At 40.5% G+C, this 20,057-nt stretch overlaps 1 protein-coding gene across 1 annotated transcript; it reads left to right on the plus strand.

Moving 5' to 3' along the window:
* The first annotated feature begins 74 nt into the window (after positions 1-74).
* On the plus strand, positions 75-19,994 carry LOC136430416 (uncharacterized). The gene is made up of 7 exons (XM_066421009.1): positions 75-292; positions 13,888-14,063; positions 14,575-14,648; positions 14,870-16,664; positions 16,841-17,523; positions 17,768-17,985; positions 18,386-19,994. Exons 1-7 carry the CDS (start codon positions 246-248, stop codon positions 18,453-18,455), a joined length of 3,063 nt encoding a protein of 1,020 aa, XP_066277106.1. The 5' UTR covers positions 75-245; the 3' UTR covers positions 18,456-19,994.
* Positions 19,995-20,057: the final 63 nt, after the last annotated feature.

Below are 20,057 nucleotides of genomic sequence, written 5' to 3' on the forward strand. Positions count from 1 at the left end.
ACGAATGGGAATCCCCGCGAAAAACTCTGTCTGCTGATTGGTTCAGTACTGTCAGCTGACCCTGATTTGCACACGTCTTAGGGGTGAAAGGTTAGATCACGCCCCTGAAACACCGAAACTGCTGAGACTGGAAAGGGAAGTTAAAGCGGAAAGGACGTCGTCTTTTTCTAACCTTTTGGTTACGCATTGCACACCTGTTGTAGGGCTTTAGGCACACCAAGGTATTTGCGACGAGATTATCTGAAATGGCGGCGTTTAAGGGACACACTGATGCTGGGGCATCCAGCCGGAGGTACGTTCAGCATTACCACACCTATTTGTGCACATGTGTGTCCTACTGTGGTAAAGACGTTTGACTCTACCAATACCATACATGGTATTGTCAAGGAGGTATTGTATGGTGTGATGATATATTTTGAAGTCGATGACTCATGCGTATTATTAGATGTACCGTAATTTTATGGGGTCATTAGGGATCAAATTTGATAGAACCTCGTTGCTCTCACAAAGTCAGAGGCTTAGTTTTGTCACTCTCACTCTCAAGCAGTGCAGCTCCAGTGGAATGGATTTAGACACTTTATCATCTCCATGAAAAATGGAGATATTGTTTTTGGCATGTCTGTCTGTGTGTGTGTGTGTGTCTATGTGTCTGTCTGTGTGTGTGTTTGTGTTTCCGGACTATTGTAGTCAGCATAACTCCTATTTTAAGAAAGACAAAGATAAATTGGAGAGGGTACAGAACCAAGCAGCCAGATTCTGCACGAGCAACTACGTCAGGGGTGCTAGTGTCACCAAAGTGAAAACAGATCTGCAGTGGATGTCACTCGAAGAGAGAAGGACTATGCATGATGTACAAAATGACTAATAAACTGGTGGACGTACCGACTAATAAGTATCTAATACCAGCTCAGAAAAGGACTAGAAATAGCCATGCTTTTAAGTATCCGACTTTTCAACCTAGGATTGATGTGTTCAAAAATTGGGTTTGCGGAAAAAGCTGGGCTGTCTACCTGGCCTGGCTAGCTGGCCTGTCTACCTGGCCTGTCTACCACGTCAGGCTAGCAACCCAGAAACTCAGAAACTCAGAAACCCCCATTCATATCCCCACAAATCGTGAGGCCCTAGTGCAGTCGCGCCCCCTAGCGGAACGTTTCCAAAGCACACCCGTTACGCTGGGCGCGTCACAGCACACGCCGATCGTCATTCGAAACCGCGATTTTCGTCCCCTCTTCTTGATTCCTACGAAGTTTACATGAATTGCTTCATCGTCTGAAAACGAACAGGTTGTTCCCATTCTATCGCCCTTTGTTTATGTTATCCAAAGGAACTCTCGAAAACTGCATTTAGCGATGTCGCAGACGTCGCTGATCGCCATCTTACTTCACGTGACCATGTTCTTCAAGCTTGCTTCACTGGAGGGCGCTGTTTCAGAGTAGAGTAGAGTTGCCTCTGAATACAACGTTGTTGACAGGTTGTATCAATATCTAACTTGGAGCCACCATTTTACGTCTCTTCCGGCTCCAGCGTAGACACCCTTCCCTAACCGGTGTCTCCCAGTTTACAGGGGCATCCCGGAATTGAGTATCAAACCCAACTTGTGTGAATCTCAATGCGTAAGTTGTGGGACAGGGTGAAGTTGCGAACACAACGATACTAACAGTTTAGATAAACAGAGGAACCATGTGTCTTACGGTTGGGCCGGCTGTAGGCGGGACGCGGACCGGAATATGTAACGTTCATACCACGTGGCTGTCGGCGGACGTTGACAGACTAAAAATTCATACATTTCCGGTCCATGTTTACCGTCTGCTTTGAAACAAGGCTATCTAAACAAACTATCTTAATACCCAAATAGGTATCGTAACACGCAAGAAGGCTAATTTTTTGGAAAATAAACATGCCTTGCAACGATTATGGTGTATCTATGGTATATCTTTTTATTGATAAATTGATATCTGATACAATGTTACACTATAATACGTTCTGTTTCTAACCTCTTTATTTTTTATTGAAATAAGGTGAATGCAGAGTTGTTGAACCTACAAGCACGACAAAACAATGTCTGGACGCTGAGATGACAATGACCTTGATCCTTGATACGGCCGTATCTGTCCTGCCCTGTCCAGAAAGTGGCCACGATCGGTGTATATTTCACAGTGTGCTGATTACACGGAACATAACGTAAACGGACAGTGAACAGGCCTAGGGTTCCTTGTTTTATCTAATACATAGAAGAAATCTTTATTGACACGACAAAAGTACAGCGACTTTCGTATGGTCTTCTACAACTATACATGCAAAACAAGAAACAATGGTATACAAAATGATTACCTCAGTACATGTATATGGATACTTCACTACTAGGGGGGGGGTCGAATGCAGAGTTGATGTATGTGAAGTCTGCTTACACTTTCATGTCCATTTCATACCAGTCTCAGGCACGAGTGCCATGTTTATTATCAGCTTCTGCCAGAAGGTGATAATAAACATGGCACTTGTGCCTGAAACGGACGTGTCTACGTCTGTCTGTGCGTGCGTGCGTGCGTGCGTGCAACTTTGCTGTGATGGAGATATAATCCGTCGTGTTGGTTGACAGATGGTTCAGGCGCCGGTGACAACATTCCCATGTCTTCAAATTACACGGGTAATCATTTACAGGGGCAAAGAGTAGACCGTTGTATTCTGCCAGTCTGTACCTTACCTGGCATGTGGTAACTTGGCGCCACTATAATCCCAAGTACGTAGAAACCTGACCCCAACCCTGTGCGTTTATTTCATAACAGCTTGTGGGCCGGTTGAACGAATAAACAAAAAAGATGGGAGACTTTCGTCAGAAGTAGACCAGAATGACAATGAGAGACGTACGTCAGAAGTTGACAAAATTGACGATATCTTTCTAGCATGTACCATGTATACATATATGTTTCTATAAAACGTTTTGACAGTCCGACGTATCCACGTTATCATAAGTAGCGCAGGCATTAAAAGCCTGGAGTTTTCGTTCAGAATTCAAAGTCAAATTAAACCAAACAGGAAAGATATTTGCTGTGATAATCACTAATAACAATATTGCAAAGACCGCAAGGAAAGATTGTGCCCCGATTTCTTTTCAGCAAACTGCAGGAGACTCATACGGTATTTGTGTAACGGCAAATTACGAAATTGCTCCATGCAACAGATGAGAACACACAGAGCGCAAAGGTAATAGTTAGGCCATGTGAGACCTGGGTCACAGTGTCAGCTAACTGCCAGGGGGGTAGGGAGGGTTCATTATTTGATTCACATAAGGACATTGTTATCTTACAGCCACACAAGAACAAAAGTATCAAACTGAATCAAATCTTTAAAGACTAACAGGCACAAATTCAAGCAATCGTTACAATGAAATGGAAAGTCAAGTTTATGGAACCAGCCGTTTCCTACCTGGCCGAAGAAACTCTACTCTACTCTACTCTACTCTACTCTACTCTACTCTACTTAATAAACAGTTGGGAAACTGGGAATCAGAATCACATTTTTTAGATTTTTGAAAAGAACACACATAATGCTCTCAACTCAAACAGTTCCAGTACTACAATGAAAAGGAAAGGAACATTTTAGTAACTTACAGTTAAAAAATCCCAGTTTAAAATCTGTATGTAATATTTTGAGACCACGGGGATGAATCGTAAAAGAGAAACTTCGTGGTAGTGGCCAGGTTCTGAAAACAGATAGGACATGTACGAAGCTTGTTTACAGGTCATTCTGCTTCAATATAATACTTTTTATCTTTTTTATAATACTAGTATGATGTGCTGAAAACAATATCTTTGATTCATATTGATAGAAAGAGGATCTTCGGGGATGTGGCCATGTTCTAAAACAGTTAGGCCATGGCTGAGGCCTTTCTATGCGAAAATAGTGAAGCTCCCCCACTCGGAGTCTAGAAAGCCCATTGTGGGAGAAGCTTCCCTATTTTCTCATAGAAAGGCCTCAGCCATGGCCTAACTGTTACAAAGCATACAGGTTTGCGGGTCTGCGTTATAATGCTGGATATTGGCGCAGACGTTATAGAGGAACTTGTTGCTTCGTAACTATGGGATTGATTTCAGTTCAGTGACAAGAAGGCGGGACCTCGCCCAGGCTTTCTGGCGTGGTGACCGGGGGGTGACCTGGTGCACATCCTGGGACAGCTGTCCTGGGACGTCCCCGGCGGACGTACTAATTGGAACAACATACGGCCTGCAGGCACAGCGCCCTGCCTGGGTTAAACTTTGCTACATAAAAAGCTGTTGTTTCAAAGCAGACGGTAAACATGAACCGGAAGTATCAGTAATTTTTAGTCTGTCAGCCATGTGGTACATACGCCGGTCCGCGTTCAGAGGCAACTGAAACAGCGCCCTCCAGTGAAGCAAGCTTGAAGAACATGGTCACGTGAAGTAAGATGGCGATCGGCGACGTCTGTGACTTCGGTAATGCAGTTTTCGAGAGTTCCTTTGGATAGCATAAACAAAGGGCGATAGAATCATGAGATGGTAACAACAGGTTCGTTTTCAGACGATGAAGCAATTCATGTAAACTTCGTAGGAATCAAGAAGAAGGGACGAAAATCGCGGTTTCGAATGACGATCGGCGTGTGCTGTGCCGCGCCCAGAGTAATGGGTGTGCTTTGGAAACGTTCCGCTAGGGGGCACGGCTGCACTAGGGCCTCACAATTTGTGGGGATATGAATGGGGGTTTCTGAGTTTCTGAGTTTTTGGGTTGCTAGCCTGACGTGGTAGACAGGCCAGGTAGACAGGCCAACTAGCCAGGCCAGGTAGACAGCCCAGCTTTTTCCGCAAACCCTTCAAAAATTCCTATTTTCCTAGAACGATCGTAGAGTGGAACTCGTTGCAACCAAGTACCGTGGAAGCATCCTCATTAGACAGTTTTAAACAATGCATGCAGTTAGATATGCGAATGTTAGACGTGACAGGTCGATCGGTGTAATATAACCAGCTGCTGCTGCGCCGCGTGCCTGCAAAGCTGGTGTGTTACGCCGAATGGCGGTTATACCGGCTATATAGATACCGATACAGATACAAAACTCAAGAACCTCTGGATGGATTACAGGGGAGGGACCTCCAAATGGATTTTCCAATGCAACACATGGTTAAGCCATAATTTTAAAACACATGTATCTACATTTCAAACCTCAAATCTTTACCACCCTTTCAAAGCTGGATTTGTCAGGTTGCTTTAGGTAAAATAAGCAGGGGGTCGACTCCTGCATTTTAACGAGCTAAAGCCAGAAGTTTCAGATGAGACCAGGATTTCACCCCCCATCCTAATAATAAAATATCAGTCCAACCCTTCTCACTGAAGACAAGGGTTCAGATGTCAATCCGAGATCAAAACATGCCAAAGATCACCTATTTTGGTGAGATTTTTAAAATACACATTCTTCTGTCCTCCCTAGCAGAAAACTGGACCATTCTGAGCAAAATTTGACCAGGAAAAAAACTATTTCAAAAATAAGTAAGCAAAATAATAAAGGGTAACGGGAGTCGCCCAAACACGTGACGTTTTTTTACGCCCTCGAACTCATGGCGCTCCATTGCTGGTTGCCAGAGAATGGTCATGTTTTAATGAATGAATTTTGAACACATTCATCTAAAGAACATACTTGAACAAGAAATGTATTCATACTGTTCATGGGCCCTTCACACTCCGCGTTAGAAGCGGCAAACGCTGTGAGACGTTTTCACAAATTTACCTTCTGATTTAGTGCTACGCCAGATAGTGTGCCTAACTTATTATGCTTTGGTAATTTTGCTCTCTTTGGAAGTTGGTGATGAAGTTTGGGAAATGTAAATAAGGCTTGAAGTCTACTATATTCTAGCTTTCTTTTGACCGGAAAATTTTGACTGTGTGCACTTCTCACGTCATGTGAGAAGGGCTATATCTAGCGCATCCCAGCTCATGTTTTCACGGGAAATGGGCTACTACGCACTGTGCGCGTGGCCTGACGTACCTCTGGCATGCGACCCGACTTACAAAATCATTACAAAAAACGACACCGCTTACATCAACAATACTCCGTCTACTTATTGGGAAATATCTTCGCCATATCTGTATTCAGTTTCCTTTTCATAGACGGTACCAATCACATGTTAGAGCGTTACAAAGCTGTGCGTTGAATCGCTGTCCGCCACCATCGCGGCCCCAAAAAATGGCGGGAAAACAACGTGGCCAGACGGCGGCGATGTTTACGTTGTTTTCTTTGGTCGGTTTTCTTCTCAACAAACACTTAAAGACCCAATTGTTTAGTGTTTTATGAAGTTATATTTCTTATGTGTATGATAGTTGTATATCTGCTTGGCACAGGTCGTATATTTAGGTGCGGGGCCGTCTAGCTACGCAGTGACCCTCTACTCAGCATTGCCATCATTATTGTCAAAATACTATTCTCGACAAAACAAGAAATAAATATGTACAGATATGTTTTGAATGCAAAAAACAATTATGTGCATGAACTTGGTTTATTAACCTTCCTTATGAGCATAGTCAGTGGACACGAACACGGCGTACTTATGCATAAAAAGATCACTAAAAATCCGTCACGTGTTAGGGTGCGTCATGAGTTAGGGCAACCCCCGTTATGCATCGTGCACTCTACTGCGCAACTCATTAGCTGGTCACTCCTCTACAATGATATATGTATTTGGTATGTGGGTTGGTGTTGGGGAGACAAAGGTCAAGGTCGATTTTGGGCCCCCTGATATGTGACCTTGGTACTGCAGCAGAACTTCCGTTTTTTCTATCTTTTGACCTGGACGTGCTATGGTCTTGATTTTTTGGTGGCAAATAGCTTGTAGTGTAAGGAAGAAGTGGTGTAGGTTTAGACCTTTTAGCAGTTTGCCCTGGAACTGCAGGGGCGGTGCTGTCAAAGTCTTCGAAGGAGAATAACTGAAGAAAGGAACAACGGATTTCCATCATATGTAGTATGCCGGCAGCTTAGACAGAGACGTACATAATGAAGTACAAATTATGCAAATTTGAACTTAATTTGCATATTCAATGAGGGAAATCTATATTTGCAGTGTTTTCCATCATAGGACACAATGTAACATACGTACATTTAGTTTATTGAAGGTTAACAGATAGCAATTATGCAGATGTCCTTATTATAATGATTAATGCAAAAGTGTCATAATTCTTCTAAGTGGTAAATGATAGGGCTGTTAACATTGTAACCAGTGTAAGTCAGTTAAAGGTGTATATGGCTAATCTCCAAGCAGATCTACACGGGGCGCGAAAATCGTAAATGCTAGCCAGAGAAGCTCCAGTCAGCCAGAGAAGCTCCAGCCGGCCCCGTAGGATCTGCGCTAAGACGGGCCTGAACAAGGTTATTAACACCCAATTGTTACCTAATCTCCCCGCAGTCAAACTGCGCTTAGAAAGAAGGTGCGAATTGTGCCGGCGTGCGAAGCCCCCGTCATGGGTCAGCTGCGCGCCGTCTCACAGTTACCCGGCGGCAGGTTTGAATTCCAGATAACAATGGAAGCAAGCAAGCGCTGGTGGACGGAAAGAGTCCGCCGTAATTTCCATCCTATCTGGGATTTTGAAATTAGGGAGACTCAACTTGATGTCATTCTAGCATGTCTGGAAAGTAAAGATTGGGATTGCGACGGGCAAGGGGAAATCCCTGTGCTACCAAATTGCATTCCGCTGTGGCTTGAAACAAAACTTGTTTCGGTCGTCTCACCGTTACGAGCACTAATCAGCGATCAAGTAAGGACGTTATGTAGAGACTTCTCGATCCGCCGGACGACGCCATGGCTTCTGCCATAACTCAAGACATGACAAACGACAAGACTCGGGTTTTACTGAAATGAATATAGACGCAAGAATCGGACTCTCAAAAAGATACAAAGATGGCGGTGTTTTCGGCGTGAGTTTTACACAGCATCCATTCCAAGCGTGAAATAATGGCCAAAAACAAATTCCAAGTTGTGGTTAAAAAATGGCACGCCAAGCATTCAAATAAATAAAACGACATTTAAATCAATTACTGTATAACATTAAACTAAATACTAATGGTGCAAATTTGTCTAACTGAAAAGTCTTTATGTCGATACGTTTACGTTGATGCGTTGTGATGCGGTGTGTTCCCGCTCTATTGTATCTGAGGGGAAACACTCCCGCTGTGAACTGGCGCGGCCGGCTACGTTCGTCCCAGAATCAGGTTGTAAACGATAATCCTTGCCAATTTTCACATTGGAGTTAAGCAGGCACGAGGAGGAGTAGAGGCACCTTTCTCAATAGGTTGCCCCTCCTCGTGCCGGTTAATAACCTTGTTCAGGCCCGTCTTAGCGCAGATCCTACGGGGCCGGCTGGAGCTTCTCTGGCTGACTGGAGCTTCTCTGGCTAGCATTTACGATTTTCGCGCCCCGTGTAGATCTGCTTGGAGATTAGTATATGGCCAAGCATAGATTATGCAAATGTGGAAGTCATTTGCATAATCAAAATATTTCATGGGGATCTGAGGTCTCCGAACTCTTGTTTCAGAATGTTTACTTATGCTTCAATAAGTAGTGTAACAGGGAATCTAGCATGTTTGCACATGCATGATGCATGGCAAGGCAAATCCTGGCTTTATTGTAAACAAGATATAAAAGTAGATATTGACGCTACTTCACCTAAATCCATGAGTTTTACGATAAGAGTTAATTGAAACCAATCTGGCAAAACAAGAAACCATCCTTTTCTGTAATATGTCAATATCGATATCCTTTGTCTGTGAAATCCCGGATTTAGGTGAAGTAGCATCATACCATTATTCGACTGTTGTAGTACATGTTCATACCTCCATGAATGATGAAATGTTAGGTTTATTATCTCCATGAAAAATGGAGATATAGTTTTGGGTGTGTCTGTGTGTCTGTGTCTGTGTGTTTGTGTTTCTGGACTATTGTAGTCAGCATAACTCAAGAACCTCTTGATGGAGTATGATGATATTTGGTATGTGGATAGGTGTTCGGGAGACAAAGATGAAGGTCGATTTTGGGCCCCTTGGTATGTGACCTTGGTACTGCAGCAGAACTTCTGTTTTTTGTATCTTTTGACCTGGACATGCTATGGTCTTGATTTGTTTGTGACAAATAGCTTGTGATGTAAAAAAAAAAATGGTGTAGGTTTTGGGCCCCCTAGCAGCTTACTCTGGAACTGCAGGGGCTTTTTTGTCAAAATCTTCCTGAGAATAACTGAATAAAGGGACGACAGATTTCTATGATATTTAATTTGCAGGTAGCTTAGACAGACATGTACACAATGAAGTAGAAATTATGCAAATTTGTACTTAATTTGCAAAATTGATGAGGGAAATCTATATTTGCAGTGTTTTCAAGCATTCAAGTATGACTCATGAGAAACATATGTAGTTTGTGGCAGGTGGAACATTGATTACCAATTATGGAAATGAATTCCTAATTTGAATAATCAATTTTGTTTGATTAATATATATGGCCCCAATTCTGACGACCCTTCTTTTTTCACAAACTTGGAATCAACTATACATAATTGCATTGATCCTGCATTATATATTGTTGCCACAGGAGACTTCAATACTGTTCTAAACTCAGATATGGACAGAACCGGACATCGACTTTTCAATTACCACCATAAATCTCGTCAAGCTATTAACTCTTTATGTGTAAATTTAGACTTATTAGACATTTATAGACACAAAAATACTACGGAAAGACGATACACCTGGAGACGTCGTTTTCAGGCTAGCCGTATTGATTATTTCTTAATTTCTTTTTCGTTAGTTTCCTCCGTACAGAACGTTAGAATAGAAGATAGTTTTAGATCTGATCACTCTTTTATTGGACTATCACTTATTACCTCACCAATACCCAGGGGTAAAGGATATTGGAGATTTAACCAAGACTTATTAAGGGACTCAGTTTTCGTTAAAGAAACTTCAGATTTTATAACAGACTTTTTCCGTTATAATGAGGGTTCTGCAAATCCGCATGTCGTGTGGGACACTTTCAAATGCTGTGTTCGTGGACACATTATTAAATATTCTTCTTGGAAATATAAACAACGTACAAAAACGGAACTTTCCTTAACAAGTGAAATCTGCAGCCTGCAAGAGGAGCTAGATACTCTTTCAGATGCAAACACATTCGATAAGTTACAGGAAAAGAAACAAGAATTAGTATTGTTGTATCAAATAAAATCTAATAATATAATCGCCAGCAAAAGAGCCAAGTGGATGGAACAAGGAGAAAAATGTACTAAATTTTTTATGAACTTAGTCACCAAAGACAAAGCTCGGAAAAATATGTCTACATTTATCACAGCAGATGGGCAGGTTAAAACTAATCCTTTGCATATTCTTGAGGAACAAGCCAACTTTTATCATAGCCTTTATTCATTTAAGGAACCACCTATGTCAATAGATCAGGATATATTTGAACCCTTTTTTCCTAAATTGAAACCTGTTTCTTTATCTGCTGAGCAGCGTGAAAAATGTGAAGGGTTAATAACTGAAAAAGAATTGAAGAGCGCAATTACTTCTTTTGCCTCCGGGAAAGCTCCGGGTCTCGACGGGCTCCCGATAGAATTTTACAAAACTTTCTTTAATTGTTTAAAGCAGCCCATGCTAGAGTGTTTTAACTTTTCTTATGGAAAAAATCAACTATCTGACACACAAAAAGTAGGCCTTATTTCGCTGATACTTAAGCAGGATCCTTCGGGACAGGAGAAAGATCCTTCATATATAAAGAATTGGCGCCCTATTACCCTACTTAATTGTGATACACGTGTGTTATCCAAATGTCTCGCCCTTCGTATGAAACATGTTATTTCTAATCTGATATCTTATGACCAAACTGGTTTTTTACAGGGGCGTTGTATTAGCGATAACATACGGAGAATTTTAGAAATTATGGAATATTATGAGAGAAATGAATTGCCCGGTTTAATTTTCATTGCAGATTTTGAAAAAGCCTTCGATACTATCAGATTAGACTTTATTGTAAAAGCACTAGAATACTTTGGGTTTGGGAAATCTTTTATAACATGGATAGAAATTCTTTATAACGATATCTCTAGCAAAATTATAAATTACGGTTATATCTCTAAGTCTTTTAACCTGTCCCGCGGAGTTCGACAAGGCTGCCCCCTATCTCCATATCTTTTTATCTTAGGAGTTGAATTGCTCGCTATAAAAATTAGAAATAACATAGAAATTAAAGGCTTAGATACTTTTGGAATTAAATCTAAAGTCTCTCAATATGCGGATGATTCCAACTTCCCTCTTACTCCAGAACTTGGCTGTCTGTATGCATTGGTCAACGATTTAGAAAATTTTGCCTTATTATCAGGATTATGCCCTAATTTTGATAAATGTAAAATATTGAGGATTGGCTCGTTAAATGGTACAAACTTTTATTTACCGTGCTCTTTGCCGATACTTTGGAGAGATGGTCCTGTCGACATTCTTGGAATTCATATTCCAGTACTTTTTTCTGATATCATAGAAAGTAACTTTGATCGAAAATTTGTAAAGATTGACAAGATATTAATGCTATGGAAATCTAAATCTTTAACCCTTATGGGCAAAATTATTTTGGTCAATACTTTAATTGTACCTCAACTTATATTTCTACTAACCTCTCTTCCGTCCCCTCCCCCTACCTTCTTTGATAGATATGAGAAAAAGATTTTTAAATTTCTATGGGGAGATGGACCCGAGAGGGTTAAAAGGAAAACATTGTATGCTGCTTATGAACAAGGGGGGCTAAAGCTTAGAAACTTGCGGGCTGTAGATTTAACCTTGAAAGGCTCTTGGCTACCAAAACTGTACTTGAATAAGGATTGGTTTTGCTCCAAGCTTATCTTCTTATCTAGTTCTATATTTCGCACAAACTTGTTTCCTTTTTCTCAGCTTAAAAATGCGGATTTTGAATCTCTTATGGGAAAAAGATCACCTATAAGTACCTTTTTTACGCATGTAATACAGGCTTGGTTGAGGTTCCAACTTAGACCACCCGAGGGGGCGGTTGAGGTAAAACAACAGCTTTTATGTCTAAATTCAAATATAACTGTCAGTGGAAAACCATTTTTTTCTCACATATTGCTTAGTAGGGGGGTTGTTTTTGTAAATGACATCTTGGACTTCGAAAATAGGTTCTTATCATATAATGATCTGATCAAAAAATTTGGGGATGTATTTTCCGAATTCAAATATAACCAACTTATTTCGGCTATCCCTTCTACTTGGAAAGCCATGCTGAAACAGAACTCTCCAAGTTTGTTTGTATGTCTCCCTGTGTGTAGAAACATAGGCTGGCTTCGAAACTGTAAAATTAATAAATGTCTCTACCTATTTTTCATGAATGAAGCCAGCTTATGGGGAACTTCTGAAAAGGTTAAATTTTCATGGGAAGAATATTTTGACACCCCGCTACCATGGCGTGATGTGTATAGTTTGCCCTATAAAATATCCATAGATTCCAATAGCCGTATGTTTCAGTACAAATTGTTATTCAAATTTTTACCATGTAACAAAACACTATATCTATGGGGATTGATAGACTCCCCCTTGTGTACCCTCTGTAAAGAGGAAGAAGAAACAGTTGTCCACCTATTTTGGAACTGTCATAAAACTGCACATTTTTGGAGACAGGTGGACGACTGGTTCTTCGAAATCACTGATATTCATTTGCATATTAATGCACTTAGTATAATTTTTGGTATCTCAAGTGATCGTTGCCCGGTTCTGTCGAATGTTATTATTCTGCTTGGTAAGATATTTGTCTTTAAACATCGCAATTATTCATTGAATTTACCAGCCTTTATATCCTTTGTTTCCTTCTATTATAAATTAGAATTGAATATTGCAAACAGACAAGGAAAATTACATAAACATAGGGGGAAGTGGGGAAAATTCAATACAGTTTTTTCTTGACAAATGATGGAAATTTAATTGTTCGTTGTGAATAAATATTATATATTATTATTTGTATGCATCTATATCATTATATGTAGGCATCTATTATTATATGTATATTATTATATGTATGCATCTATATTATTATATGTATGCAAATATTATTATATGTATGCATCTTTGTGAGATCTATATGTATATACATATATATATATATATATATATGTATGTATGTATATCTCTCTAAATATATTGGTATATGTGTATATATGTGTATTATATATTGGCATTAGGGGTTTCAGTACCAACTATTTTGTTCCCGGATTTTATGTTTTGATTTTGTGGTATCTCATGTGCTTTGTTTTTGTTTTGTAAACTGCCATGCTTTTCTTTGTTTTTGTTAAAACGTGAATAAAGAAAGATTTAAAAAAAAAAAAAAATAATCAATTTAAAAGTTCTTCTAAGTGGTAAATGATTGGACTGTCAACATTGTGACCAGTGTAAGTTAGTTAAAGGTGTACATGACCAAGCATAGATTATGCAAATGTAGAAGTCATTTGCATAGTCAGAATATTTCATGGAGATATGAGGTCTTCGAACTCTTTTAATGGCAGAAAGTGCCGCACAGGGATATTGAACTCGGAGATTTGAGGACGAATCTAGAAAAAATTGGGAGTAGTATAACAGCCTGGTTCACTGAAATTATTAGATTTTGGTCCCCCTAGGTACTTCTACAGAACTTTGTAGTTTACTAACATGTGTGCCTGGTGTAGTGTGGGACATCATTTAATGGAAAACCAACAGTTACTTTATGTTTATATCTTATTCCAGACCTGGTAACCATTGTTTTCTGTGATCTGTCATGTCAAATTACCATGTCACATTGACTTTTAATCTTCATGTTCAATATGCACCAGCAATAGCTATCCAACTTACTACATGTATGTTTACTCTTCTTCCAGCCAGGAATTGGCAGTCCCTTTCAACTCTGTGCAGGTGTCAAACATCCCACAATGGATAACTGAGGACAAGTTGACGATCCATTTCCAAAAGACAAGTAATGGTGGGGGGGATGTAAGCAACATCACATTCACAACAAACCCATCTGTGGCTGTTGTAACCTTCAACAACCCTAAATGTGAGTACATTGAAAACAGATCACTGTGCACTATGTCAAAGTTCATGATTACAGAAGATACAGTTTTTTACCAATATTACTACCATAGCCTAACATCAGATTTTCTATGCAGCAACCTTGTGCTTTGTGTCTCTAATTCTTCCTTTATGTACATAAGCCCTTTATGTTATGCCTTGGTTGGACAGAAGAGATTGGGTATTCACTTAGTTAGTCTCGCAGATCTGTAAATCATAATGTCACATAACAGAAGGACAAGGATTACAACATTCTTACCGGTATTTCACAACTAAACTAGTACCAACATTTAGCGAGCTTGTCTGCTGTCTTCCTAAAGGCATAATGAAGTACTACCAACCTGAATAAGAAGAAAGGCAAGGAGTGTGCTACACCTGGACTGGCAGGCATGGTGAACCCCAAATTCCATGCGATTAATGACAGATGTTATTAGCTGCATTTTACCACATCTTTTAGGAACAAAGATTTGCATAACCAAAATCTTCCAACTTTTCAGGTGCCAGTGATGTACTGAGGAAGGCGCAGATAACAGATAAGGGGGAGTTTCTCAAGGTCGAACTATATACAGAGGTAAGGGGAAGATTTATATGTACTGATATATAACCTCTTGCTTTTACAAGTCTGCAATGATTTAGGTCTAATTGTTTAACCATGTCTGAGTGCTGCAACGTATGTATTCATAACATTACCAGTTTACCTGTCCCAATTCTATAACTTTCCAAAAGAGTCTGTTATTTGGCTGTGTGGACCCCAATCGTATGTGTATCAACCATGTAACATTCCAATTACAGGTTTTTGGTGAGGTAAATGCTGTGTTGCCAGTTGATATACTTCACAATCTGAGAGGCCCACTGCTAGACAAGATTAAAAAAGAAACAGGTGTGTACCTAAAAAGAGACAACCTGAGCATTTGTGGGACATGGGACCAAGTTAAAGCTGCAAGGAGAATTATCCAGTGCCATTTGTCTCCTGACATCTGTGCAAACCATCGCAAGTCTTCAGGCAACAACACTGCTTCACTAGAGGCAGCTACATATCAGCCATACAACCCTGACAGATACCAGGTGAATTCTGGTGATGTTGGGAGACCTTCAAGTACATATACAGGAGTAGATACAAGGGGAGAGCGTGAAAGCCAGGGTGAAGACATGGAGTGGGAAGATGGGACTGGAGCTTCTCCAAGTAATGTTACCTCCCAGCCATCAGCAAGTGCCCGCATACCAAGTCATCACATAGAAGGGAGTGATGTGCTACTGAAGGATAAAAACTCGTATATCCCATATATGGGTAAAAATCAATCTCTCACGTTGCCAAGGAAAGATGAAGAAGATCAGAGCAAAAACAGGGGCAAACCCAAGGCATCTTCAAGAAGTGCAATGGAAGGCTCCAGTGGTCCACATTCTCCTGATCCTCAAGTCATGAGACAGCCTGATGAGACATCGCACTTGTCCTTGGGAGCAACAAACGTCAGACGGAGTGATGAAGGGAACAGAAGAGCAGAGCCGGGTGACCAACAAAGAAAGGGAACTCATTCTTCAGCTGGTTTTCCTGGTCCTGACAGCCAGCCTGTTCGGGTACGTGCAAGTATAGACAGAGGAAACAGCATGGTAACCTCTAGACATGATACAAACAGTGAAGATAATAGTGGCAATGCACAAACAACAACAAGTGACCAAGGTGATGATCACTTCACTGTTGACCCTTGGGCTCTACACATCCTACAGCAGACAAAACGAAGAGAACTCCAGAATAGCCTAACCCAAAATCATGTACGTTTCCTACCGAGTAAGGCACAGACATCTGTACAGTTCTTACCAATCAACAGGTCACAACCCAGTAACTTGGAGAAGGCAAGGGATACCTTCATTGATCTCTATCAAGACGTGTTCTGTTCCTTGAAGTATGAAGATATGGACATTAGTAGCTATGGTATCCCTTCTAATGACGCAAAGAAATCTCTTGAGAGGGTAAAGGAGGCGTATTCTTTGGTGCAAATGACAGAAGTTGAAGATAGAATCTTTTCTTTCTATGGAGTGGAGTCTGATGTTCGGGAGGCAAGAAAGGCATTTTGTGAACTCCTGAACCTCCCCTTACATAGAAGGGAAAGACTGGCAAGGCAAAACAGTGCAACAAAAAATGACAAACCCACCACAACACAACCAGTCCCTGGAACATCATCAAGTCCAAGGCTGCATGGTGATCAACAATTTGAATGCTACTTGAATGGGGTGAAGGTCACAGTCATGAAAGGAGACATCACAAAACAACATGTTGATGTTATTGTGAATGCATCTGATGCAACTCTCACTCATGGAGGTGGTGTAGCTGCTGCAATAGTCAGAGCAGGAGGATCCTTGATTCAATCAGAATGCAGTGAGTACTTTTATTCCCAAGGGCCACTAAAGACCACAGAGTGTATGTGGACAACAGCGGGACACTTGCCCTGTAAGCATATCATCCATGCTGCTGGTCCAAACTATAACAATGCAAGTACACTTCAGAAGCTGAAGGAGACTTGCATCAACATCTTTGCAATGGCTGTGGATCTAAAGGCAACATCTGTTGCAATACCTGCTATCAGCACAGGTATGTCAGTGAAAAATAACTGCATGCATTTGAGAATGCCATTTATTTGTGCTCTGAAATGATGATGGAATTACATCATTTGAACTTCTCAATTGATAAATGATATTTGTATGTCTCATACATTAAGTCATAGTTTGCACATTTTTTTTCATTATTATATTTGTATTGTTTTTCAGGTATGTATGGGGTTCCTGCTGATGTCTGTGCCAAAGCAATCTTTGACACTATCATGGATTTAACACTGCATGGAACTACATCCCTCTGTGACATCTGCATCATTGACATTAAGTTGGCAACAGCTCAGGATATTGCTACTCACTTCAAACGGTCTTCTGGCAGTTCCCATGCAGCATACAGCAGAAGAAGAAAGACACCTTCATCAACAGCCACAAGCTACACTGGATCATCTGGAGGACACAAAGCAGCAACTACCAGCTATAGTAGGAGCTATGCAGATGCTACTCGGTCTGAAGATGGAGCCAGTGGCTTTGGACCAGTCATCTCTCCATCAAACGGAAAACAACTTCACACTCAGAGCTCTACAAAAAGCTCTGCAGCATCGGGTCCAGCCAAAGACACTGATGATCAGGATGACACATGTCCCATCTGCCTTGATGTATTCAAGAATCCCAAGACCATCCCACAGTGCAAGCACAAGTTCTGTAAAAGCTGTCTGGATCAAGCATTGAAGGTATCTTCCCAGTGTCCCATTTGTAAAACCGTGGTCGGGACCTTGACTGGGACTCAACCACAACGTGGCACCATGAAGGACAAAGTTGACAAGTACACTACCCTTTCTGGCTACCCCAACTGTGGTACAATAGTGATAGACTACCACTTTCCAAGTGGAACCCAAGGGGTGAGTCTGGAATACCATTATGAACAAACATTTTTTAAACTATATCTACTGATGATTGGTGTGCACTATTAGATAAAGTAAAGAATGAAATAGGCAACTGTAATTGACTGGTTCTAAACAAACTTCTGTAGAGCTGCAATATTTACAGTGTTTGCAATGAGTGAAAGTAAAAAAATCTTACTTTTTTGTTGCCTTGAACATTTATAGCAATATTTACAAATCTACATCTATGAATCTCCCACAGCCAGAACATCCAAACCCTGGGCGTCCCTACTATGCCACATCCCGTCGAGCCTATCTGCCTGACAACCGAGAGGGAAGAGAAGTCCTGGCCTTGCTGAAACGTGCCTTCAACCAATGGCTAGTCTTCACTGTCGGAACATCATCAAGTACTGGACTTTCAGACAACATCGTTTGGAACGATATTCACCACAAAACAAACATACATGGAGGGCCTACAAAGTAAATGTCATTTTACGACTTTCATGAATACTTCCATCAAGCAATTTTCAATATTGAACTGTTGAACATGTGCAGTTCCTTATCATTAATATTAGGGAGCATAAAAATCACAGAAGGCAGAGGATAGAGGATCGCAGATAAAGTCAGGGCAGCAATGGCATTAACATTACTATGCAAACAAATAAAAACACCTTCAATGTAAAAAGAAGTAATAGACAACTATTTGCTGATGTGTCATTTTAGTTGGTGACATTTTGATAACTATGCCATGAAAAAACATTGTTGTGTCTCTCCTGGCACGTCCCAAATATACTATACCAGTGCAAGAAATTTCTTATGTTAAGATCTGATGTGATAATAGATATTTTCAGAACTGACTTTTCAACCATGTCTTTTACAGCTATGGCTATCCAGATCCTGACTACTTGAGGAGGGTTAAAGAAGAGCTTGCAGCTAAAGGCATCAAGTAAAGAAGAAAAGAACTGTTTATTTAAGGCTTTAACTACTGTTGTGTTACAAACCTGACAAATGTGTACGCATGTAACGTTACATGTGTAAATTACACTGAGCATACATGTATTTTGTAGAGTAGTCTAGAGTAAACTAGATTTATTACAACTAGATACAACTTGTGTTGAATTTGTAATAACTAGATACAACTTGTGTTACAGATGACACTATGTACTTAACACATATTTGACGAGATATCAGATAAGTAGGATGTTTTCATGAAAACTGCTGTGATTGAAATTTTATAAGCTTTGTTGAAGTAGACTGAAAAGTTGCATATTCCTTTTAGGCATTCCTGGCGGACTTTCTATCATCTACGACTTTTGCTTTACTATTATTACATTGAAATTGAAACATCTGAAAAAAAAGTCACATAACTATGGCCCTGGGCAAGTACACAGCATGTTAGAGTATGCTTATCTGACTAATTCACTTGAAAAATTATCTTGTGATAGGAAGAACTTATGAAAGGGCTACAAAGAAATGGGGGTGCAAAATGCTCAATATAGAATTGTCTATTATTACCTCTAAATCAATGAGGTTTAAGAGATATTTGAGCTCAATGGCCATGTCAGTGCACTCTCAAGAAAGACACTGGCCTTGAAGTGGATAGCTTGCTCCAAGTGACGAAGGACCGAACATGTGGCGGAAGGTCTTGACATAAGCAAATCAGCCTTCCTGCTATCGGCCTCTCCCCCATACAATTTCCTGTAGCATTCAGGCTTGCAAGTGCTAATTTTGTGCATTGGATCTTAGAAATTGTGAGGCAGAGATTAGTGAAAAGGCTTGCAGTTAATAAAGTGAAGGTTGATTATATTAGATATGTGATAGAGCTGGTATCTTAAATTTGTTTTAGCTTGTCATTACATAATATAACATAATGGTTGCAGTATAGTACACAGGGATTGCCTCTATCCCAATATTTTGTTGAATGCTAGATACACCCATGTGTTTGACAGTGGACACCATCTAAAAATATAAATCCCAATAATAGAAATACCTATTTGGATCTATCCTACCATACTCCCACACAAAATAGTGTGGATATGCTGACATTCGAACCGTCTGATGATGTCAAGTTATGAGGTAGCCTGAATGGGGCAAGCTGGACATCTAACCAGAAGTAGCCTGGGTGCCATCCTAATTTCTACCGGGGCTCCTACACTCGCTACCCTCAAAAAAATTTTTGAGGGTAGCGAGTGTAGGAGCCCCGGTAGAAATTAGGATGGCACCCAGGCTACTTCTGGTTAGATGACAGGATGGAATCTGAACAGATATGGATATTACAGGTGGTTTGAATGTCGGCATATCCAGACTATTCTGTAAGGGAGTGAGTATGGGGGCCCTGGTAAACTGAATAGGATGGTGCCCAGGCTAATATGGACCAGCATCAAATACAAACATATCTGTCCTTGGTGCTGAACGCCATCCACATAGATGAACAGCCTGTCCCTGGTGCTGACAGCCATCCATGAATAAACTTGTGACCTATCAACGCACATCGGTCTACAAATGTATATGTTTGCTTTATTCAGTGTAATACTGTAGTAACAGTGTAATGC

This window comes from Branchiostoma lanceolatum, chromosome 3 (assembly GCF_035083965.1).
Source record: "Branchiostoma lanceolatum isolate klBraLanc5 chromosome 3, klBraLanc5.hap2, whole genome shotgun sequence".
Classification (NCBI taxonomy): domain Eukaryota; kingdom Metazoa; phylum Chordata; class Leptocardii; order Amphioxiformes; family Branchiostomatidae; genus Branchiostoma; species Branchiostoma lanceolatum.